Genomic DNA, 25734 nt, shown 5'->3' with positions numbered 1-25734 from the left:
CTGAGTAATAACTCAGTAACAAAACACTTGTCTTTTCCAGCAGATTTGAACACACTGTGGTAAAACCAGTTGACCAAACATGCTGGAGCTCGGCTTTGGTTGCTAGGTAACGGAGCAGCGCCTGTGAAATGTGAGTTAACAATCAGGAGGTTTTTGAAATGGCTCATTTTCCAGACACCTAGAGACATTAACTTATTACCAAAAACCAGCTGGGTGAGGTTTTTTTTTTTGGTGGTCTGTTTTTAGAAGCTGTTAAAACCCAAATCGAAGAACAAAAACTTTAAAGGTCCTGTCAAGATTCGTCACCAGACAATTAGATAAAGCCTGAGGGTTGTGTTCACAAAGTTTTACCGGTTATTTTTAAGAGAACATAAATCATAATGTAGGTTTGCATAGTTGCATCTGAATAAACTACAATAATTATGGAAAAATGTCCAAAGAGAAAAATTAGAGCAAAGCAGAAACTGTTGACAACAAACATAAAATCCAGCTCTTATGAAACCCGTACAGCACGGCGGTGGAGGGGAGGTGATCTGGGCTTATTCTGTAGCCTCAGGGAATGAGCTTTGAAATCATTGATTCATTTTGAGATTGGCAGCTGAGGCTTCACCTAAACTGGGTTATCACCATGGCAACGGACCTAAACACAGCTTCAAACCCACAAGCGGGATGCCGGAAAGAAGAAAATAATCTGACATAATGCAGAACTGTGCAGAGATAAATCTATGAAACTGTCTCAAAACACCAAATGTTACAAAGTATCTATAGGTTCTAGTGCAAATATCTTAATAAGCTTGAAATAAGACAAACATAACTTAATAATAAGTAATTTATCAGAAAGAGCTTGTTTGAATATTGATAATAAATTTTACTTCCACTGAAGATTTTTTCACTTTTAACATGGAAAAATGTCTTGTCAGTAATATTAAGAAATTATTCATTTAAAACAAGTTTCTATATCTTGCTATTAAGTTAGTTTTGTCTTTTTTTTGAGTGTACTGAGATATTTACACTGGAATTTAGACCAAAATTACATAGATTTTTTGTTTTTGCAGTGAAATCCCTATTTTTGATTAAATTTCCAATAAATAGAAAAATACACCTAAAATTTGTGCCCAAAAAACAAAAACATCTCAGATAAAACAGTAATGTTCAAGTAAAAAAGGCTCGTTTGGTACTGAATGTGCCAGCATGATGTAATATTTAATGAAGGCTAAGTGTGCAGAGTGTATCTGATTTCCTGTCAGCTTGTCAGTCTTTCTACCTGCTTCCCCGCAGGGATGCTGCCATGTTTAAGCATCCCTCCAGGCAGAATACAGCATCCTGACGGAGCCAATCCTTAAAAAATAAAGCGTGAAAATGTGTAACCCGGAGAACACGACGAGAAAAGAGCGATTGTAAATAAAGCAGTTCGCTGCGCCGCCTCAGGGAACTGGCTCCGGCCGCGTCGAATGGCAAGCGAGAGTTTGTGCACAAGAACTGGGTTCATAAAAATCTGCAGGGACTTGAACGTTTCCTTCAGAGGTGGAGCGCGGTCAGCCAAACCCAGGGCCGTGTTGCTGCAGCGAACTGCAGCGCCGTCCCAGCGGAGGCCTGCTGCAGGCCGGCCGGTCGCCCCGAAGGTCACTGCACTTCGTAGAGATCTGGATGTTCAAGCAGGGGATCATGTGGATTGGAGAAGCTGAAAGCCATGCAGATGCACTGGAGCCTTTTTTAAAATTTCTTCTTGGAAGGTTAAAGCTCCACTTTGCTGTTTAGTGAAGCAGCTGGAGTTAATGAAAGAGATTTAGTAGTTTTAAAAAAAAGTATTTTTAAGAATATGTGACTGTTCACCATAAAATTGCACAAGTTGGAATTACGAAAATGAATTAGCTTAAAGTGAATGTAACTTTCATAAAAAATATACATATATTTTTACATATTTGTTGAAATTGGTATGAGACAGATAATATTGATATCCTCTGGCTTTTCTTAACTAGAAACAACCAATCAGAGCCAGGAGGTGGGTCCATGCTGCAGCTTCTTCCTAATAGCAGAACCTGTTGTAATGCTAAGGCTAGTTAGCATGGTCAACGATGACAGCGAATAATCGGTTTTCCTGTAATGATAAGTTGTTTTTCCGCCACTAGAACATTTAACAGTGAGTACATGAGGTTGATTGACAGCGCTAAGACCCTCCTCCTGATTCTGAGCTGTGCATTACTTCAGACAGCAATAGTCGCTCAAGGAGAAGGTGCAGGAGATCAATCTTTTTATATTATTTGTTATGGTGACGGTTTTAACAAATGTGGCAAAAATTTATTTTTTAATAAAAGTCAAATACGGCAGCTTTAATGGAAACAAGGCAATTTAAAAAAAATTTGGTTTTTCACTTAAGTTTTTGTGCTGGTGTGAGGAGGTTTTTCAACTATTTTGAAATTTGTTCATTATGCAAAACTGCAATGGAGACTCTTTTTGTATCACATTAGTCACATGATCAACAACTGGATGTTACTGCTGGTGAAAACCAGCTCCATGTTTGTTTACGTTTTGTGAAGAAGAAAGTTGCACTCAGTGTCTTTGTCAGACGTTTTTGTGTCGCTTCCTTCAGTAGTTCTTGGTGCAGCGCCCCCACAGGCGAGGAAGGGAACAGCTTTTTCAATTTGGTTCGTGTGACTCAATGTAGTGTAAAAATGTAACAAATGTTGCAATTTTGGTCCACCAGGTGTGAAAACACCCTAAAGACCAACTCTCTTTTTTTTTCTCAATTTATCTTCAAATTAGTTTTTTTTTTCTTCCACTTTTGTGTCACCTTGAGATCTCGCATCATTAAGCATCCCACTGTCAACAATCAATAAATCTGGCTGGGCCTCTTCTCCTCTTTTGTCTTGGCAAATGAAGCTGATGGATGAAAGCGAGGCCCCTTGCCCTCTCCCACGTAATGTGCTGTGAACGACCCGTCGATACTTCCAGGAATGGAGGCAGCAGAGATGTTTGGAGATTTAAAAGGGCGGGACACAGAACCGGGGGTCAAACTCTTAAGACAAATTAATATTTAATCAAGCCGCCCTCACAGGTAACTCTAAACGAGCGAGGAGGCAAGAAGAGCGGCAGGCTGAGATGAAATTTTATCTTTTAAACTGTCCCGTCCTGATTGAGTGCAAATTACATAAGAGATTGGGGTGAAAAGAGGCAGTTTGAGGGACGCTTGCTGTGTGAAGTCGACAGAGAGAGACAGGTTAAAGGAAAACCGGAGGGAGGAGTGAGCTGCACCGTTAAAATCCTCCTTATCAGATTGGATCTCAGAGGTCAAAAAGCAAATCATTATGGTTAAAAATGACGTAAAGCATACAGGAAGAAAAAAATACTCAAAAATATATAAATAAGTGTCATTTAAAACACTTTACTAACAGCAATGCAAATTAGACACGGTTGTATCTCACATCGTTCCCCAGTATTAAAGAGACAGAATCCCAATTGTCAGGCGTCAGATTTCCTTTAAGTTATGTTTGATGCATTTTTATAACAACTCAAGGTCACATAGCTACTTAATTGTGCTATGAAATGGCAGCATGTCTCTGGAAAAGACACAATACTGTCCCTTTAAGGACAGGCATAGCTGGGTTATGGAGCTCCAGGATGTGCTAACGAACCAGAGTGAAAATTTGCCCTTAAAGTATTGATTGTACTTCCATAACAGGGTATGATGGGCCGATGGTCTATACAAAACTTGATAATTGCATTTTCTGAATAAAATCATTCTTAGGTAATTCTTAGCTAATATTAGGGCCTATTGTCACTTTAAATCCAAATAATCTGCTGCTGGCAACACCTCCCAACTCAACGTTTACACTCTCACCTGAAAATGTCCGCAAACAGATGTGCAATTATATAACTGTACATCTTTGAAAAGCAGAAGTAGAGCCTCCTGTATAACCAACATGAATGTAGCAAGTGGTTTCTGGATGGTAAGTCGACAATAAAACACTCTGTACAGCACACACAGAGGTAAAACAAGCTGGCCAAACATGTTGGAGCTTAGCTTGGGTTGCTAGGTAACGAGCGGAACTCTGCCGGAGTTGCTAGGTAACAACAATCTGGAGGATTTTGAAAAGCTCATTTTCTAGACAGTATATAGAAAAGTTGAAACCCAAACGGAAGTGTGAAAACGTGCAAAATGTGAATTTTGGTTAATAAGTCCCCTTTAAACCTAATTACAGTTGCTGGGGTAACAATGCTACAAAAAAGAGCAAATCAAAAGTCATCCACAGTGATGTAAAACATGCTTTGCCAATTACCAGCAACACTTGATGCCAGTTATTTTAATCAAGACTGGAAGAATCAGATGTTTTATGTAGTATCTGACTGGTTTGGATCCATTTTTCCCCTCAATAAATGAAATCACCATTTAGAAACAGATTCCTGTATTAATTTATTCCAGTCTGAACTATGATCGTAATCTTTTCAGATGTATCACATTTTACTCCAACCGAATATAGATTCCTGTTCCCCTTTTCGACTCGTCTAATGCTGAATCCCAACATGGGCGTCCGTGGCGGAGCACAAGCGTTACAGTACAGTTCTGAGTCATATTGAGTAACAGCGCGCTGCCGTTTGGAGCGGTACAGTGGAGGCTGTTCCTGCCGGCACGCGTGCCAACACGCTCGCAGTCACAGGGTGCAGGAGTGGATACTGTGTGCTCTGTATTGATTGGCACGGCACCGACTCAGGCTGCTGTCCGAACGCCACCAGTGTTCTGCTGCTGGCTGACAAACGGCTTAATGAGACTCAGCACCCATGCAGCGCCGCAGCTCGGTTTCGGAGCAACAGTGGACTCCTGCGCGCGCAGTGAAGAAATCCACACATCAGACTGCAACCGAGTGGAGGCAGAGTTTCTCAGAGGGTTTTCTCTGAGATTGGATGCAAAAATAATGACTATTGAAGCAAATTGGCATTAAAAATAAGGAATCTTTTAAAAACAGAGTTCATTTCTGCCAAGAAATGTTTAGATTTATCTAGAAGTGAATGATTTTATACAAAAAAAATTATTCACTTTTTTTGTATAGACCTTAGTTCTACCCTAAGCATAACATCTTTAACTCTTCTTTGAAGGATTATCTTGTTTATTATGTTTATAAGTTTATAAATGTGTTCTGAAATGTTTACCTCATAAAAATCTTGTAACTTGTTTTGCATTTTCTTGATCTTCATTAGAAAGATTCATATGAATTCCTGCGTTCTGACGACCTGAATCAGTGAAACTCTGCTGGTGTAAAATTAACAGAAATAAATAACTCTCAGACATTTTTTTTTTTAGAAAAAAATCAAGAAAATCTCTGACCTCAAAAAGTCAAAAATGGGCAAGAAAATAACTCAGAAATTTTGACACTATTCTTAGAAATCTTCTAGAAAAAGAAACGGATGTTTCTGAGTTACAAAAGTCAAAAAATTGCACAAAAATAACTCAGAAATTTTGACACTGATTTTACAAAAAACAAAACAAAATTGGATATTTCTGAGTTACAAAAATATCTGCAAGAAAAAAAATTCAGATTAAAATTAAAATTTTCTAGAAAAATCTCAGATGTTTCTGAATTTCAAAAGTAAAATATTTGCAGAGAAAAAAAAATTAGATTAATGTCAAACATCATTATCTAAGCTGTGCAAAAAACATGTAATGAATTATTTTAGATCTATAGATCTATCCTAGCCTGTTCAATAAAGCATAATAGATCATTTTTAACTCTTCTTGGAAACGTTATCTTGTCTATTATTTTGCTTTATCATTTCACTAAATATCTTCTGGAATGTCTGCCTCATAAAAATCATCACTTGTTTTATATTTTCCTGACCTTCATGAATTCCTGCGTTCTGAGGTCCTGAAACTCAGTGAAATCTGCTGGTGTGAAGCTGGCAGAAAGCGCCACCTCTCTCTACCTGCTGCCCCCCCCCACTGTTCCTGACAGGGTCGAGAGGAAATTAGCATTGACTCCTAATCAGCCTCCCCCAGCCCTGAATGTGCTGATGTGCAGGACAGGGTCATGCTAATCAGGTGCCTGAGCTTGCAGGCGCATTGATTTAATACAACAAGCGCTTATTAATCCCCTCCATGCCTCCTCCTCTTCCTCAGCCCTTGCACCGTCCTCTTCCTCCCCCCAACGCTTCCCATCAACCCGACGTTGAATAAAACACGTTGGAAGTGTCAAACACACACTGTGAAATAATAACGTTCGCTAACAATTTTTTTTGTAGCTTTAGTAGAAATGTTTTGACAGATTTCAGACTAAATTTAGCTTACTGTGTTCTAACTACACACCTCAAAGCAGAAGTAGATTTTGACTGGAGCTGATCACAAAATAATGGATGCAAATGTCGGTGGGGATATTTGTGAAGTAGCAGCACAGATGTTCCAACGGGACACTGAGGACACCTCCAGTCGTTTTCTCTTCCTGTGCTGCGTTTTCCTGAAAGTGTAATAATCTATTTATTCATTTTTCAGACTATTACTCATCAGATGATATCACCTTCAGAAGGCTTAGAGTTAGAGAAGATAGTTTTATCAATTGCTCGATAATGTGGAACGTGTAAAATTGGCTTATTTGATGTAATGTTATTCCTTCCTGAAAAACATACATTGATTATTTCATGATTGTTTGAGAAATCTTCGAATCTCCTCTGGCAGCCATTCAGGAGCGACTCGCTCTTATTGCAAAAACACAAAATCTTACCAAACATTTTTGTCTAGTTTCTAGTGCAGATATCTTAGTCCACTTGAAATAAGACTAAACTAACAGACAAGTGTCTTTTCAGCAAGATATAGGATCTGGTTTTTAGTTAATAATTCCTTAATATTTATTTTAAAAAATGACTAATTCCACTGGCAGATTATTTCACTTATAATGACATTTTCCCAGGTGTTAACTGAAATAATCTGCCAATGGAACTAGTACTTTTTAAAAATCAATATTAAGGAATTATTTACTTAAAACAAGCTCTCATATCTTGCTGAAAAGATACTTGTCAGTTAGTTTTGTCCCATTTCAAGTATGTGAAGATATTTGAACTAGAAACTCAGGGTTTTCCACAACGTTTTATAAACCTGGTGGGCCACCAGGCTTTATTTACGCCCCGCCAGACTAAACTTCATTTATTTATTTTAGATTTTTTATTGTCTACCTTTTTTAAGACTTCGTGTTTAGGCATTGTTAATAATATCTCCCAATAGCACATAATTACCTACTGATATTTTCAAATTTCCTGTCAACATTGAACATTTTTAACTAAAAAACATGCTGGATGACTGCCTTAACCATCAGGCTCAGTGAGTTTTCTGTTGGAAACCCTGAAACTAAACCAAAAGTACTTGATAAGATTTTGTGTTTTTGCAGTGCATTGTGTCTTTCTAAATATGCAACCAGATTAGATTTAAAGAGGAGCAGAAAGAGCAGAAACCAGGGATCTGCAAAGGCAACAAGAATTCACTCCCTTTTTTCTCATTTTTTGCAGTTTGCAAGAGTTTTGCACATTCTAACCTGAGGGGAAAATTAATAGAAATGGGCTAAACTTTATATATCACTTCTCTTGACATGACAACAACTCAAAACACTTTTACACTACAGCAATGTTCTCTATTTATATACAGATGAGCAGATCAGAAGTCGGCTTTGGGTTAAATGTCTTAGAGTCCCATTAGACTTGGTGATATTTCTTCAAATAAAATACAACCCTAAATCTTCCTAACACATTTGCAGCATTTAGGGGTGATAATGTTTGGTGAAATAAAAAAGAAAAGAAAAGCAGAACAGGAGATAATGTATCCTTACACCTGTTTCCGCTGCTGGTACCCACACATCGCTGAGCTGAAGGGATTGTGTGGGTTGTGGTAGTAGACTGGTGGCTGCATCAGAAACAAATGGCTCTTTATTAACAACTTTCCTGAGGCGAAGGGACGGCACAGTTTCTGCAGAGTCCGTCTACCTGCTGCAAACCCAGAAAGCTCCTGGAGCCTGAGGCTGTTTTTACACCTGACAGGTCAGTAGACTCGGTTCAATCGGGGACCAAAGTTGCAACATTTGTTACATTTCCAGCTGCACTGGTTCTCTTTCACACTGATCTGTGTCAAACGAGCCAAACTAGTTGAAAAACCAGTTTCCCTCCTCGCCTGAGGTGGCGCTGCACCAAGAACCACAGAAGGAAATGACATGAAAACCACTGAAGAAGACACTTTCTTCTTTACAAAATGTAAACAAAAATGAACTGGGGTCAGATTTTAGTAGTTGTAGGATTTCTCTTGATTGTCACGTTTCTTTTGGTTGTATTTACCCAGAATTCCCTGCGCTGTAGTCCACTTCCTGCTTTTGGAGCGGTCTCCAGGCCACTTGATGTTCACATACGTATTTGAGAATTGAAGGACCAGAGAGCTTTGGTTCGTCTGCTTTAATCAAACTCTAATTTGGTTGAAGTGACCATTGGCGCGATTTGAATGCATATGTGAACGAGACCATTCCAAAAGCAGGAAGTGGACTACAGCGCAGGGAATTCTGGGTAAATACAACCAAAACAAATGCACAAGTCTAGTGCTCCTGGAACAAATGGCTTTGAAAAGAGAAATCCTCCTACTGCTAAAGTCTGACGCCACTCCATTTTTGTTTACATTTAGTGATGAAGGAAGTTGAGCTCAGTGGGTTTTTGTCGTTTCCTCCAGTGGTTCCTGGTGCAGCGCCCCCATAGGCAAGGAGGGGAACAAGTTTTTTAAATGTTCAGTTCGTTTGACACAATGCAGTGTGGAAGTGAACCACAGCAGCTGAAAATGTAACAAATATTGCAACTTCGGCTCCCAAATTGAACCGAATCAACTGGACTACCAGGTGTGAAAACACCTTAAAAATAATGGATCCCATAAACTTTTTGCATTCAAGCAATTTGCACCCGCAAATCAGAAAAAAGTTAAAGCCTAGACTTTAAAGTTGCAGGTAGAGATCTGGTTGGCTACTTTAGAACAAAAGCATAAATTTCTGCTTCAAAGCTCTAAATAAAATACCATGAGAAAGCTTTGGGGGTTCACAGAAAGCTGAGTGAAAGCTCAGTAATTATCTTTTCTATGATGCATCCAAGCTGGAGTAAATGAAAAGATAATACGCCCGTCTGTAACCCTGAAAGCACATTTCAGTTACTTAATTTATACAGGATTTATTCTTTGAGCTGTGCAATGTGTAGACTGGATGTTTTGTCTTCAACTTTGCTTTTGGCTGCAAATGTTTTTGCAAAAAGAGTCAGACCTGAATCTTGCTGGGAGGCATTTACAGGTGTAAATGTTCACCTGTAAAGTTACGTAGATGAGCCGAATGAAGATTATAAGTTAGTAAAATTCAATTTGTTCTGATCTCTGCTTATCAGGAGGATGAACTCCCTCACCTCTGTTTTATGACCTATTTATTCCTCTATAATAACATAAAGTTTGAGGATTTTATGGTGTTCACTCATTTAATCAGGATAAAAATGATTGGCCATCAATTTACTGGTCCATCCTTTCTATGCGGTGTGTTTTATGTGTTGGTCAACGGGTTCGTTATTCGCTGAAAATACGAGAACGCACCGTGACACAGTGAACTGCAAAAAACACAAAAACCTCCCAGGTGTTTCTGCTCTGGTTTCTAGTGCAAATGTCAATTAATTTATTTACACATGTTGACTAAAGTGCTTTTATAGGGTTAAGACAAAGTACAAATATACTCCAAAAGAAACAGTTTGAATCAAATGCTAAAGAATAAAAATGGAATTTAAAATCTGTATTAAATAATTATTTACCCAAAACAAGCTCCCTGTTACTTGTAAGTTAGTTTTGTCTATTTTTAGGTGCACTAAAATATTTGCGATCAGTGCATGGATCAGTATGCACTGATCCACTTTTTCACTTCCGATACTGATAAAGATGTCTGAGATCTAGTATCGGCCGATATCGATCAAACACAGAAAATCAGCCCTGATTTAACTTAAAGCACTTTTTTTTTTTATAAACCCAGACATAAATGTACTGAATTAAAAATGTATTTCATAACTCTGCACCAGTGCAGCACACTTAAATTCACCAATAGCTTCACAAACTTGGCCCATGTAAAAACAACTTTAATTTGTTCAGTCAGTGAAATTAGGAGAATAACGGCTGATTTAAAATAAATAAACTGAAACTGACAAAATAATGTAAAAATAAACTGCAACAAACATTTGAAATGGTTCAGAAAGTGAAGTTAGGAAATCTTTATGTAATGTAAAATATGTAATAATAAAGCATAGAGTTAGAGTGAATAGATCTGCCCTTATGGATTAGGCACACAGATTGTTTCAATATGGGGTGCAGATCTTATCTCTGCGCCAGAAACTAGACCAAAATTACTTGGTAGTATTTTGTGTTTTTGCAGTGTACGGGATGCCTGAGGAGCCGAACAGATAGTAAACTGTTCTGCTGAGAACGAACACATCCAGGCAGGGCTGCTGTGGAAGCTGATATCACCCCCTGCCTCTGGCCTACACGCCCTCGCCCCAGACCCATTGATTTTATCGGGCGACACCAAAGCCAGCTCAGGCCAGTGTCCAGCACCCCGCGACGCCCCGAGGGCGACAAGGCCTCGTCAATGTCAGAAAACACTCCCGGATCAGCTCATAACGGCGTGAAACAGAAAAGAAAGAGACAGAAACGTTTGCCAAGCGGATTGAAATATTTGGATCAAATATTCTAAAAATGGAGTTGATGTTGTGGGATAGACGGCTGCAGGCAGCAGTGGGACTCGTTGCTTTGCCATAATTCAATACTGTTTAGACATCCACCCACTGAAAACAGGCCAGAGGTGACATACAGGCACACAACCACACCTAAGGGTAATTACAAATCTCCAGTTAGGACAACATACAACAGTTTTTGAGTATTAGAAGGAAACCATAATACCATAAACCCATAATATACTATTAGTTAAAGAGCTGTGGTTGTGATTTTTTTCATTGTTATATACAGTATTTTATTTGAATTCCCATTAATACTGTGTAGATGTAATTTTATTTTTTCTGTGTGATTGTTGGATTATAGGAGTTTTGTTTATATAAGCCCATTGGGCTTTTGCCTCTTCCTGTACTGTTATGATTATTTTTTTCTTAAAGGTGACCTCTTATGCTTCATTGGACAGGTTAGGATATGTCTGTGGTCTATGCAGAACATGCTCATTACATTTTTTGCAAAAAATCATTCTTAGATAATGACATTTTAGCCTGCTCAGTTCAGAATTAGCTGTTTTAGGGATTCTGTACCTTTAAATCAATGCCCCCACCCTTGTGTTGCTAGGTGACGGGCAGAATTCAGCTGAGGTTGCTAGGCAACGGGCAGTATCTTCTGATTTGTGACATTACTTTCTGAAGGGTTTTGAAACGGCTCATATTCCAGACACCAAAAATCATTAAACTATTGATAAAAAATGTCTGGGTTGTTTTAGGACCAGTAAAAATCCAAATAGAAGCACAAAAACATGCAGAATGTGAATATTACTTAATACCTTTGATATGTTTCACCTGTATTTTAATTGTGTACAATAAGCTAAGCTAAACATAAGACAGAGAAAAACTTCACACAAGAAAGGCTTTTTAAAAATAATTTGAAAAATGCATATGGTTTGAATACATATGTGAACATCAAGCGGAGCGGAGAGCGCTCCAAAAGCAGGAAGCAGACTATAGCGCAGGGGATTCTGGGTAAATACAAACAAAACACATGCAAATTTAACGCTAGCGTAAGAAATAGCTTTGTCTTTTACCACCAACAAGAGAAATTCTACAAACGCTAAATTTGACGCCACTCCACTTTTGTTTACTTTTCATGAAGAATGAAGTTGCGATCATGTCGTGTCATTTCCTTCGGTGGGTCTTGGTGGAGCGCCACCGTAGGTAAGGAGGGGAACAGGTTTGTCAAATGGTTTGGTTTACTTTCACACTGCAAGCTGAAAATAGAACAAATGTTGCAATTTTCCTCCCAAATGTAACCAAATCTACCAAACTATCAGGTGTGAAAACACCCTGGAACCACTTTGTTAGTAATTTGTCAGTATCAGGTTCACTGTCAGTTTTAAAGACTCATTTGTTTCCATGTTTTAACCATGTCAGCATTTCTTTTCTGGAGGATTTCCATGAATTAATGGAACAAATTATTGTATTTATATGATTTTTGGCTCTTCTGGATTTCATCAAGCAGTTTTCTTTTTTCAAATCCTGATGACGGAATAAATAAATCCAATTAAATTTCAGATTTAAGCTAATCGGTCCTACTTGGCCTCACCTGGCCTCTGCGTTTCGTTGAAGTCATGTTTTGCGGTTGTAGTATTAGCGTGTTGCATAACTGGGCGTTTTCTTCCCTCTTTCATCTCCTCTCAGCTGCTTAGCGCCCAGTAGAGCAGCGGATGATGGGAGCTCCAACACGGCATGATCTAAAAACCCACTGGCGCTTCAGCGTGCCTCAGCTGGCTTATATAACCCAGCGTGGATATGCAAACTGCCTGGCTGCCGGGGGGAGCGGCGCGCACACACACACACACACACACACCACACACACACACATCAACGTTTGAGTGTTTAGCAGAATAAAGTCAGGATTTGTGTGTGTGTGTTTTTTTTTGTCTGCTTGGCAACCGCATCATCAGAAACCTCTCTCTCCTCCTCGCCACGCTTCATGATGACATCAGCACAATTTTTGGGCCAGCGAGTTCCTCCGTGATGTCATTTCCGGCCGGTCTTCACCTGAAGTGACTTTTTTTGTTGTTGCGTAACTCAACCAATTTTTCAACCAGTCTCTTTTTTTTTCTCATTATGGAAACACCAGGTGGGCCAAACAATTTAAATATCACGGGTCTGTCTTTGATGCTAATTTAATATTCAAATTTCCTATTAAGAAAATAAAAACCTCTGAAGTTTAATCTTGGAAGATGCTGTTTGTTTAACTTGGCTGTAAAAATATTAATGAACGTTATGATTTTGTCTCACATAAAACATAAAATAGTATTTTATAAGTATTAAAATAAATATTTTCACTCTAGTTTCAAGTGCAAATATCTTAGTTCACTTGAAATGAGACAAAACTAACATTTAAGTAATTTTTCTGCAAAATAGCTTGATTTAAGTAAATAATTCTTTAATATTGAAGTAAAAGTTCCAGTTCCTCCAGCAGATTATTTCAGTAATGAAAACACATTTTCTCCATGTTACAATGTAAAATTATTTGCCGTCATTCTCTTTAAGGACCACCAGATTTCATTTTCAGTCAAAATTTCTCACAACTATAAAATACCAGACAGAACGGATGAATCTTTTAAATCATTTTCTGCTAACTTAAGGTGCAGCCGCGTTTAGTTCGCTTTAACCCAACTCTAGTTCATCAGAAAGTTCCTTTGGGAAGCCATGTGTGCAAAATCAAATTTAAAAAGAAAAAGCAAACTCTGGCCCACCAACAAACTTCTGTCTCGGTTCAGATGAAATGAACTCTGGTGCCGTTAAATGCATATGTGAACGTCAAGTTTACCAACGACCAACGTTTGACTCAGAGCAGTGAGGAAGAGAAGCACAGCAGCTGAAAATGTTACAAATGTTGTAATTTTGATCCCAAACTGAACTGAGACTGTCAGGTGTTAAAACTCCCCTAAAATTAAATTAAATTAAATTAAATTAAATTAAATTATGGCTCCTAGAAAATTTTATTCTTATTTTTATTCTTTGTTTATTGAGCTGAACTTTTGTGCTTTATGGCTTCTTAGTCTTTAAATTTGCGACTCAATATGTTTTTAGATTAAAAAACAAACAAACTTTATTTATCATTATTCTCTTTTTTTGGAAGAAGCTTGTTAATTTGCCTGTATTTATATTTATATTGACTACAGATGGCGAACTCTGGCCTATTATATGCATCGTCCCTTTTGAAATTCATAAACAACAGCAACAAATTTGCATCCACCTCCTGTGACCCCATCGTGCTCCAAGCAAAGAAAAGAAAAATAAAAATCGAGGTCTTCAGAAGTGTAACGTTATGAATCACCATGACTGTAAGTGCAATGCAATAGCAGGAGTGTGAGGGTGAAGAGATGCAGAGAAAGACGGCGATCAAGAGAGGCCTGACCTATATAAGAACGAGGCTGAAATATTTATGGATATGAATGTCCTAATTGGCAAGCCACTGGGAGGAGCGCGGCAGAGAGGTTAACGTACACTCAAAGAATCATCCCCGCCCTGATGGACGCCTCATTACGACTCCCACCTCCCGCCGTCGCGGCTCCGGCTCAGTTAGAGCCATTACCAGAACCGTTGTCATAACCCCTCTCCATCGCGCAGACGGACTGGAACAAGCGCTCAGAGCGCTGAGTCAAACGCAGCCTAATTGGCCGGGTTTATCTCCACGGCTCGGCGCTGCGAGAGGCCGCCATGGCTGTCGCCCGCAGTGGGAGATGATCAGAGCGACGCTTTCTGATCACTGAGAGAAAGACCTGGAGGGACTCCAAACGTCCCCATGTCTGAAGAGGGAGGCTGAGGGCGAGCTACTACAAAATAAAACATGAAATGACGAGAATAAAGTCATAAAATGACGAGAATAAAGTCTGTTCAATAGGAAGACAAGAGTTGGGCACTAACTATTTACACATACTTCAGTAACTTTTTTGAAATACTTCATTTTTAGTATTTTACTACTCATTACTTTTTACTTGTACTAGAGTAATTTTATTATGAAGTATTTTTACTCTTATTTGAGTAACATTTCTGGATTTTCTACCCACTGAATGAAAAACAAACATGTTTTAACCAAAAATTCACCTACAGTTTCTGTTAAAGTTTCATAAGTTTTTTATTGAAAGAAACTGATTTGGAAACATTTTACTTTGCCTGATTTTATCATTTTATGCTACTTATATGAATTATTGTGATTTTGGTTCTTAAAATTCCAACATTTCCACCTAACTTTATATTTTGGCCCATCTGATGATGTCATTTTTGAATATTAGATGATTGATAATTTGATCACTTACTCTGTACTTGAATAGATGTTTTACTCTTTTACTCTTCAGTAATTTAATAGTCTGTTACTTTCTACTCTTACAGTCTTTGGTTACTTTGCCCTCCTCTGATTATGACTTTATTCTTATAATAAATACTCCGTCATATTAGGACCACACTAGGAAAATTAAAACCTTTAAATTACAAGAATAAAGTTTTAATAATAAAAAAGCTGTAATACTACCAGAATGATTCCTGAATATTGATGGGAGATTACTTCACTTATAACATGAGAGAAATGTCTTATAAGTAAAATAATCTGCTAATGAAACTAGAACTTTTCCATCAATATTAAATATTGACTGAAAAAAGCTTTGATAACTTACTGAAAGTGAGTTTTATCTTATTTCAAATGAAGTCAGATATCTTCAGTAGAAACTATACAAAAACACTTGGTAAGACGTTGTGTTTTTTCAGTGTGTAGCTCTTCCTGAGCTGCTGTGATGTTTAGGATTTGTAATCAAACGACTCCGACAAGCATCTCTGTCTTGCTTGCACAAAGGGGACGGGAGCAGAAATCGATGTGCTGTGTTTACAGGGTACACAGCTGACTGTAACTCTGCACGTTATGTTACACACAGCCGAGCAGCAGAGACAGACGAGCTGCTTTTGGCTCGGCCCGGCCCGGCCGGCACCGCTGGCATCAGGCGCCGTCTGAGCAGAGGACCAACATGGAGCGGGACGCAGGCGGAGGATTGTCTGATACTCACGTAAGAAGTACTCTGATGGATCCGCTTCGTAATCCGTTTCCTCGGGAAAGTGGTCTATCTGTTTACACATCCCTTTGAAGTTTCCTGCAGGGAAAAAACACAGAAAGTTGGAGAGAGTTAACACACAGTCTCCTTACGGGCAGAGGAAGGCTGATTGTAAATAAAAACATATTTTCATTAGGGGGATAAATTCATTTGATTGATTGATTACATGTTTTGTTTTGAGGATATTTTATTTTGGGTAATATATTGATGTTTTTCATCGACACACTTCTTGGGTTTCCATAGTTCAGAGTGATGTCATCGCTCCCAGGGCGGCGGCCATCTTGTTTATTTGGACTCTGAATTCAGATCAACTATATGACAAAATACAAGGGTCGGGATATTTTATAGTTTAATTACAAGAATAAAGTCATAATTTTATGAGAACTCCAACACGAAAAATAAAAACTTAAACGAGGATCGATGAGCATCTTGTGAAGCTATACTTTGGTGTGAGTTTTACAGATAATGCTAAATACTTTATAGGAATACTAAATACCTTTTAGCACATCTGAATCAAATTGTTATCAATACCAGGATTTTTAAACTATCATGCAAACAACCGAGTCTATTTGGTCCTGATGAAATCCTGCATCTAACCTCTTTTCCTCAATAAAACAACTTTTTCAACATATTTCTTTTCTGCTAATATGTTCTCGTAATTAAACAAAAATTCTCAAGGAAGATAAAGTTATGTGATTATTTTTATATACTAACAACATAAATGACATATGCCTAAGAATATTTAGTTATTCATTTAGATTTTAGACTGACACAGAATTACAAATTAAAGCCAGAATTCTGAGAAAAATCTGAATTCTGAGATTAAAATAAAAATTCTGAGAAAACAGAAATTTGAGAAAAAAACCCAGAATTCTGACATTAATGTCAGAATTATAAGAAAAAGTCAAAATTCTGAGATTAGAATTTAATAAATTTTTTTGTTTGTTTATTTTTTGTTGGCCCTAATCTTATTCCGTTGAAGTTTTTTTTAAAGCCAAACATCCCAGCCCTAATATTCAGCAGAAAAACATCTGAAGGAGGAATTAATTTGGATTTAATTTGCTGTTTGCCTCCATGTTTGTTTCCTTTAAACAGATTACCGATGGTTCTGGCTGCTTCCCTTCTGGTTTACAGGTGGATTTAATCTGATCATTTCGGTAATATCCAGTAGCGGCCAGCCCGGATCGCGTCAAAGCAGCGAATATTAGAGGCTCCGTTTGAAGACATGCAGTTGGCGGCTTGTAAACAGGAGCGGAGCAGCTGCTGCGACCTGGAGCCGCTCCAGCTGCTGCGCAGCGGCAACTTTCTGTCCAGAACCGCCCACCCCGGTGTGTCCTCGCCCGCTCCCCGACATGAGGTGGTTTGACCCTGATGAGGTCACTCCAGGTGGCGCTGGCAGGGGGAGGCCTCCGTAAGGCGGCCATAACGGCGACCTGGTTCTTCAATGGCGGCGAGCAGCAGGCCGATACCGGGGCATTTGATTGGACCAGATTAGTGTTTCATTAACGTTTTCATCTCCTCTCCCACCGGTGTCCCATTTATTAGGGGAGCAGGTGTTGGTTGCCATGGCGCCAGGTGTTGCAGGGCAGGTTTTGGCAGCGGGGTGTGATGGACACAGCGGGGTGAGCTTTTTACTTTGTGAATGATCAAGAGGTGGGTAGAGTCGCTAAAAGTTGGACTACTTCAATATATTTTTAACTCAACTACTGAAGAACTGATCAATACATCAATCATTAATATTTAAACATTACTGTCAACAGAATCAACAGAACAAGATTTGGTTTTATCAGGACATTTTTGACATTTTTCTCCTCCTATAACTGTGCTACTATCGCTAACGTTTTGTTAGCATCTTTCCTCATGAAAACTTTTCTGATGTTGTTCTGGTTCTTATGCTAAAGCTAAACATGGCTGAAAAACGTCTCACAATATCTGAATGTTTTTACATTTATTTTGAATATAAAATCAATACCTGGGCTTCCTGTTTGTTGCATAATATCATAGATCTCACAATAACAAATTAAATTTAAGGAAGCACAATAACTACAGCAAATAACAAATATTAGCATTTAATATCAATTTATATCAATAATCGTCGATCGATAATTTTGTTTTTGTTTGTTTTAAATATCTGAAATACTGCCATCCTAGTGGCATGACTTTTCTGTTTTATCTACAGTTTTCACTACACACTGTTATGAAACCTGAAACTTCTGCTGCAAGCTAACATGTTGTTGCTAGGTAACCAAGGAGTGAGTGAGTTGCTAGGTAACCAAAGAGTGAGCAGGTGAGTTGATTCCACCAGCTTTTTTCAGCTAGCAGTGAGAGATTGAACAGCTCAAGTTTTTCCTCTGCCAACATAATATTGAATATCCTATCATTTATCTATTGATATTGATCACGTATCTATCACAATATTGTTATTGATTTATTGTCCAGTCTTAAAACTACCTCACAAATTATCACCAGATTTGTGACTGACTGGCTACCAATAAATTATGCAACTTTGTTTTTCTTCAACTTCCAAACTAGCGTGGGAACCTCTGTACTAATATTCCCACTAATCCCACTCAGTCCCAATCCATCGTTCTGTAACACTTATTTTTTCCCTGCTGACTCAGCGTTGGCACATAATCAAAAAAACATAGATTTCCTTCAACAGGTTTTGTAGCAATTAGAACGAGCATGTGGGTTAAAAAAGAGGAGAATTTGGCGGAGTATGGTACGGAGAGATAATAGCAGGAAGAGCAGGTAACAGAAAGGCTTTGAAGGACAGCGAGCAGAAAGACGGGGAGGAGGTGGAATACATCAGTTTTAAGTGGTACAGTAACTGCTGAGCCGTGAAAAAGCCCTCCAGAGTTTAACAGAGCTGCACACTTTTTGTACTCGATTCTCCGATCAAAGTTCCTTCAGACTGGAGATTAGAGTCGGGTTCTCCGTAATCAGCTGGAAGGTGAACGCTGAATCTTACTGAAAATAAAAGGCACATAATCCACTAAAGCTTTGTTCACACACCGCTGAAGGCGTCAACCTGCCGCCTACCTGAAATAACAATACGTTCATCTGAAGCGGGGTTGCCAGATCTGAGGGCTTCCAACCCAAACATCAAACCCCCCCCCCCACCAACTCCAAAAAAAATCAACCCAAATCTCAGCCTCTGATGAAACTCCTCCAGGAATTTTGTAGCTGACAGCCATCTTGGTAGGTATCCGAAACATACTGTCCATGACAGTTGCTATGACAACAATAAACAAGTCACAAGTTTAGAACTAGCTCTCGCCTCATTCTCATCTAATTTATAAACAATATCAGAACATTACAACTCGATTATAATTTTTGAGTAATCTTACTTTCTTTTTGTTGGTTTCTTTGTGCTGTGCTTGCCTACCAAGATGGCGGTTCAGTGGCGTGGATCAAGGTTCAAACTTATGAGAACTATGAATAAGATAACACACTGTCTGCCACTTAATGACAACTATTTCCAAAGAATTTTCCTCTGAACTCTTTCTAAACGCTTGTCAAATGTAGTAAACAGCAGCCCAAATTTAAACAACTTGTTTTTTCCAACCTGATGTGTTTAAAAACAGCAACACTGAAAGAAGAAAAGTGCACATTTCTAGTTCCTCTCTGAGTGTATTTCAGGAAGATGACTTGTGTTTACATACGGCTGCATTACTCCGTCCCACTGGAACTGTCTGGGCTAACCAGCAGCAGCAGAGGCACCATGTCTGTCCTAATAACGTTATGAAGTGGGTGCAGGGTTTGGTTTGCAGCTGACCGACCCATCAGCAGCTGGTGGGAGGGGAAGGACTTTAATTAATGCGTTGAAAAGATTTATATGACAGGTACCGCTGTAAATGTACTGCATCTTGTAATACGTGTCAACACAGCAGGCTGCTAACATGAAGGCATTTCCAGCCAACATCAGGAATGTCGACGCAGGGATGCAACAATCTTACTAGGTATATTTGAATAGTTTCTAGTGTAAATATCTTAGTACGCTTGAAATCAGAATCAGAATCAGAATCAGAATCAGAATGCTTTTATTGTTATTGTACAGAAGCACAACAAAATGTTGTTTCAGTAGAGCCAATCCAAGAAGACGGGATTTCCTGGGACGCTAACTTACAAGTAACTTTTCATCAAGATATAGGAGATTATTTGGTAACATTTTGTTTGACGGGGTTTGCATAAGACTGATCTGTCATAAACATAATACCTGTTATAAGCATGAAGGAGTCTTTGTGAGTGTTGCCATGAAGTGTAATTCAGTAAATAATGACACTTTTAATGCAAAGTCTCATTAAAAGTGTCATTATTTACCGAATTACACTTCATGACAGTCATAAACATTCCTAGAAGACTCCTTCATGTTCATAACAGGTGTTGTGTTTATGACAGTCTTATAAAGTCAAATAAAGTGCTATAGATTGTTTTAAGTCAACAATTCCTTAATATTGATGAAAAAGTACTAGTCTCACTGGCGGATTATCTCACTTATAACATGGGAAAAATGTTTTGCTGTGAATGAAATAATCTGCTAATCGATACTAAGGAATTACTGACATAAAATAAGCTCCTATATCTTGATGAAAAGTTACTTGTAAGTTTGTTTTGTCTTATTTCTGGTGTACTCATGAGTCAGAAACCAACGTTTTCTTATATGACTTTTTAACCAGACGAGTGATTTGTGCTACAAATGGCTTTCTGTACTGAGCTTAAATAACGAGGCCTGTGAATGTTTGTCTCCACGACCTTTTTTTCCCCAAGCAGGTGATTTTAAATGACATTGCAGGCGGATCTTGTTGGTGCTGCTCCCACAGACCGATGAGCCTCCGTGTAGCTATAAGGAGCTACATGCTAGCCTCCTGCTTCCCCTCCTGTCCTCCGCAGCCATAAAGCACTTCACTACCACCGACCTGCAGAGACTGAGGGCCACTCAAGAGTGGAGTGCAGCAAAGAGAGAGGAGGCTTGTTGTGGCAAGGAGAAAGAGAGAAAAGTGTGTGTTGAAGATTTATAGTCGCATAACACAGCAAGGCTCTGGACCGAGTTCTGAGGGACCGGGGTTTATCCGGTCAGCTCGCTTACAGGCAAACACAAACCATGGCGCCGTGATGTAGCCGTGATGCTCTTTATTCATGCTGCTGAGGAAAAGGAAGCGTTCCCCAGGCTGCGTTCACATGGAGGTGCAGAGTTCTGGTCCAGCTCCAGCTCAGATGAACACGACTGAAACTGCAGACGCGGATCCTGGCTTCCAGTTATTAAACAAGACCATCAATGCCTCTCCTGCAGTCCTACTGGGGAAAGGAAGGATTGTCTGGAATGTTGTTCTTAAGTTTCTGTCACTTTTGAGGCAGAAACATATATTAGGGCTGCACCGATTTTCTTTATTTTGGGAGATGTAAAACAAATCTTATCTACTGATTTCCTCTTCCGCCACAAAAGTCTGAAAATCAACCGCTGTCCCCTATTTATTCCGACTTTCTTGCAATATTTAGCGACATTTCAGACAAAAAACATCAGCTTTGTGTTGTGCTTGCCTACAAAGATGGCGGTTCAGTTGTGCAGAAAACTTCAACCATGACCGGTAGCAAAAAGTTAATGTCATACAAAAGCGCAAATATTTCTAAATAATCACCACTAAATCTGTGATCTTGATTAATACAAAATCACAAAAACAATCCTAAAATCCTGCTTTGTGACATGAAAACATTATTTAATTTTAAGAACTACTGGCTGAATGCAGACAGAGGAATTTATTAATATTCCAACACTTTGTTATTGGATTTTATCAATACATTCAGAATCTTTCTTTAAGAAGATTCTTCATTTTGCCCAAAATAAAAATGAGTTTGACGCTGCTGCCTTAAAGTGCTTTCTTTAAAAAAATGTAAAAAAAATCTGAATTAATCTCAAATGAATTATGCAGCATTTCATTTGAACTCAGCTCTGAAGTTACAATTAGGAATTGGAAAGTTAAGAGATTCTCATTAACCAATATAAATGCTTCACATCATCAGGAAGATAACCTGAGTAAGTCCAAAAAAGGAAGTTTTCAAATGACGATTTAATTCATAAAGAGAAAAAAGCGATCCAAATCAACCCGGCCCTCTGGGAAAAGTAATTGACCTTCTTGTCAAATCATGAATGAACTGATTGAACTACAGTTGTTAGAAAGCTGAGCTCAATTTCCCAGGCAAGATTATCACCTGACCTGGAGATGTAATAACAAATGACAGCTGGAAGCTCTTAAAATGCAAATCATTTCCTGAAATAATTTTAAGTAAAAAACAGCAGAGAAGAAAGTGGCAGACATCTAAGACCAAAGAGAGAAAACATTCAGCAAGAGAGATTATTACATCAAAATCACTTCGATCCAAGCAGGAAATTATAAACCAACCCAGAAAAACCCAGAAAGTTCTGCGAGATTTAAAAAGAGGAAACAGAAACTGGGCAAAAATGAAATCTATGAGAACGAAAACTAAAACCTCGAAAATATTCTGTTGACTGAACAAAACTGGATTATTTTTGGAAGGTGTGTGTGATCGCCTAAAACTAACACAGCGTTTCAGAAACAGGAAGTGGACTATACCGCCGGGCATTCTGGGTAAATACAACCAAATACTACGGCAAAAAATGGTTTGTGATTTTTAAACAAAGACAGAACAGAAATACTACAAAATCGGATAAAATCACGGTTGAGCTCGGTGTCTTCTTCAGAGGTTTTCTTGTGGTTTCCTTCAGCAGTTCTTGTTGCAGCGCCCCCACAGGCAAGGAGGGGACCAGGTTTTTCAATTAGTTTGGATGCTTTGGTGCACTGATTACAGTTTTCTGGTCGATCTTTAAGAAGTCAGATTTTGGCCGATACCAATTATTTTTTCTGAAATGTCGTTTAATATAGTTAATTGCAAATGTGCAAGTGGCTATATTTGAGTGGTTGATTTGTAGACGTTTCTTGAGGTAGATAAGATCAGGGGATAAGATCAGCTTTACGTGTAAACATCAGCCAATCACCAATCTCCCAAATGTAACTAAACCAATGCTGATAAATCAGTGCACCCCTAATTGACTGTTCAGTGTGAAAGTGAACTGCTAAAGCTGAAAATGTAACAAATTTTACACCTTTGCTGCCAGTTACACTGAGCCAGAGTGATTTTAATGATTTGGAACAACAGTGTTGATAAAAGAGAGACAGAAAAAGATTTGTTGGAGTTTTTACTGCTCATTGTGACTCTGTTGCCATAATACATGACGGACTCTGTAACACTGACAGTGTGTTGGCCCTGACTGCAGTCACACTGTGTGCAGGTAGATAGAAAGTGAGACTTGTCAGCTTCTTCCTGGACGCCATATGAGAGAGACATCCGGGTCAGAACTGCCCACTCATAACACCGATCAAATGGATCCACAGCTGCCACAGCTCCACACAGACAAAGGTTCTGATGAGACACAAACACGTAGGAGGCGCCTGGTGGAAAGGGGAGGGCGAAGCGGCGAGGAGGCTGCAGGGGGTCAGAAGGACTTGACTGAGTAGGAGGTGCCGTTTAAAACAGACAGAGTTCGAAACGGTTAGAGACGGAGAAGATTGGAGCTCGCTTTGGATCCGGCAGTGGGCGGCATTCTCGAAAACTTTCCTGTTGGCCACTGAGTGCGTCAGCATCCAGAGCCCCGCTCCCTTCATCCCTGCCCCCGTGTCCTCCTCTTCCTCCCACCTCTGTCCTCAGTCCCAACAGCAGCCGTTGCCATGTGGACATCAGAGAGCTTTTCCCTGCTGTTGCCATGGCAATCTGGGCCTCTACGAGGCAGAGGCCGACACGGACAGAGCTGCTGATGCGTTTTTAACACCTGCATTTTCTTTTCTAATTTGCGCAAAACTTTTTTGATACTCCGAAAGCGACTGAGCTCACACGTGAATACGTTTGTTCACGCTGTAAGCCTTTAAAAAACATGCTGCGTTATCATCAAACCACATCCTGTTGTCTGATTCATCGTTTCCACCAGTAGTAACACCCAGTTGTTGATCATATGACTCGTGTGATGTGAAAAAATTAGCTTCCATTGCAGTTTTTTAAATACACTAATTTTGATACGGCCGAAAAACCAATTCATCCAGCAAAAAACCTTTTATAGAAAAATTTGACTTTTTTTAAAATCGACATATTTCCAAGAAAATTTATGTTAATAATTCCAGTTTGGTCAATTATGTGGTTAGTGGAAAGGCACATAAAGACACATAAAGACAGTTACAAAGTCGGCCTTCTATCACCTGAAGAACATTCTGAGGATTAAAGGACTAATGTTCCAACAAGTCCTACAGAAACTCATCCGTTCATTTATCTAGCTGATCCAGAACGCTGCTGCTCCGGTTCTGACTAAAACCAGAGCACTACACGCAGATTAAAGTCCTTCCACTGAGAGAATAGACTTTAAAATACTGCTGTTAGTTTATAAATCACTGAACGCTTAAAGATCTGCTGTTGTTTCAACCTTCCAGGCCTCTCAGGTCTTCTGGTTCTGGTTCTGCTCTGCATCCCCCGAACCAGAACCGAACATGGAGAAGCAGCATTCAGCTTCTACGCAACACAAATCTGGAACAAACTTCCAGAAAACTGCATAAAATTGCTTGTGTCATGATTGGTTTCTGCACTTTGAAGAGCTGAAATGTGCTAATCCAACAAACTGACTCGTCATACGTGTTCATGTACATGGATCCCTGTGGTTGAAAACGTAACGTGTTACTGAATGTTACGCGGCGACAACCTCTGGCACAACCGCCTGAACCGCCTCCCAGCAGGAAGACAAAACTCCTAATCACCTTATTCATCTTCATAATCTTTATATTTGTCTTAGTAATGAGCCTGCAGAGTCAGGGAAGACCTTATCGCTACGGCACAAATACTGCAAAAACACAAATACTCACCAAGTATTTTTGTCTAGTTTCTATTGAAATTATATTAGTACACATGAAATAAGACAAAATTAACTGAGAAGTAACTTTTTAGCAAGTTATAAGAGCTTGATTTAGGTAAATAATTCCTTAAAATTGATGAAAAAGTACTAGTTCCACTGGCAGATTATTTAACTTAAAACATGGGGAAAATGTCATGTAATAAGTAAAATAATCTCCCAACTTTTTCATCAGTGATAAGAAATTATTGACTTAAAACAAGCTTGAAAAAGCAGTAGTTCCACTGGAAGATGATTTCACTCATAACATGGGAGAATGTCTTATTATAGTGAGATAATCTGCCAATGGAACGAGAACTTTTCCTTTATTAACTTAAAACAAGCTCCTATATCTTGCTAAAAAGTTATTTTAGGTTAGTTTTGTCTTATTTCAAGTGTGCTAAGACATTTGCACTCGAAACTAGACCAAAATACTTGGTAAGATGTTTTTGCAATGGAGGGCTGCAGTTTTTGACTACAGGTCAGCCCTTAGCAAGATGTTGTGTAAAAAATTAAGCAAAACAATAAAGTAAGTCAGAATATTTTTCTAGATTTCTGTAGAGACAAAGTCTGTATTTTGAAAGATAAACACTTTCATGGAGTGGAGTGAACTTGCTCCATGAAAAGTGAGTTCAGGATCAGAAAGAGGCGTTTGTAGGTGAGCCAGGTGATGAGGGACTCAGACTAATGGAGGCGGTGAGGTGCCGTCAGCTTTCGGCTCGTTGAAAGACGACTGACAGATGTTAGACAGTCGCTTGACCTCTGATGAGGCACCAAGACGGACAGCTTTCCCGTCACGGGAAGGTGGGGAGGTTGTGAAACAATCAGGACGTTTAAGATTAGGGTTTTTAAGAAAACACTCGATCCAAAGCTTGTGTTTGTCGATTATATTGATATTATTTTGGACAGAGATGCAAAATTTAACCTCCTGCACTGCAAAAACAATATTTTTTCAAATTTCTGGTGCAAATATCTTAAAAC

The 25734-nt window shown here is 38.9% G+C and overlaps 1 protein-coding gene across 1 annotated transcript in view; it reads right to left on the bottom strand.

The window, feature by feature from the left end:
- cacng2a (calcium channel, voltage-dependent, gamma subunit 2a) overlaps positions 1 to 25734 on the bottom strand; it is a 57246-nt gene that overhangs the window by 6135 nt on the left and 25377 nt on the right. The window contains exon 2 of the mRNA XM_032588476.1: positions 15762 to 15845. Within this exon, the coding sequence (XP_032444367.1) occupies positions 15762 to 15845 (84 nt within the window). The remainder of the gene's footprint in view (positions 1 to 15761; positions 15846 to 25734) is intronic.

Source organism: Xiphophorus hellerii, chromosome 16, assembly GCF_003331165.1.
Source record: "Xiphophorus hellerii strain 12219 chromosome 16, Xiphophorus_hellerii-4.1, whole genome shotgun sequence".
Taxonomy (NCBI): domain Eukaryota; kingdom Metazoa; phylum Chordata; class Actinopteri; order Cyprinodontiformes; family Poeciliidae; genus Xiphophorus; species Xiphophorus hellerii.
Note: the sequence above shows the minus strand (reverse complement) of the source record. Positions and strands in the feature narration are given on the sequence as shown.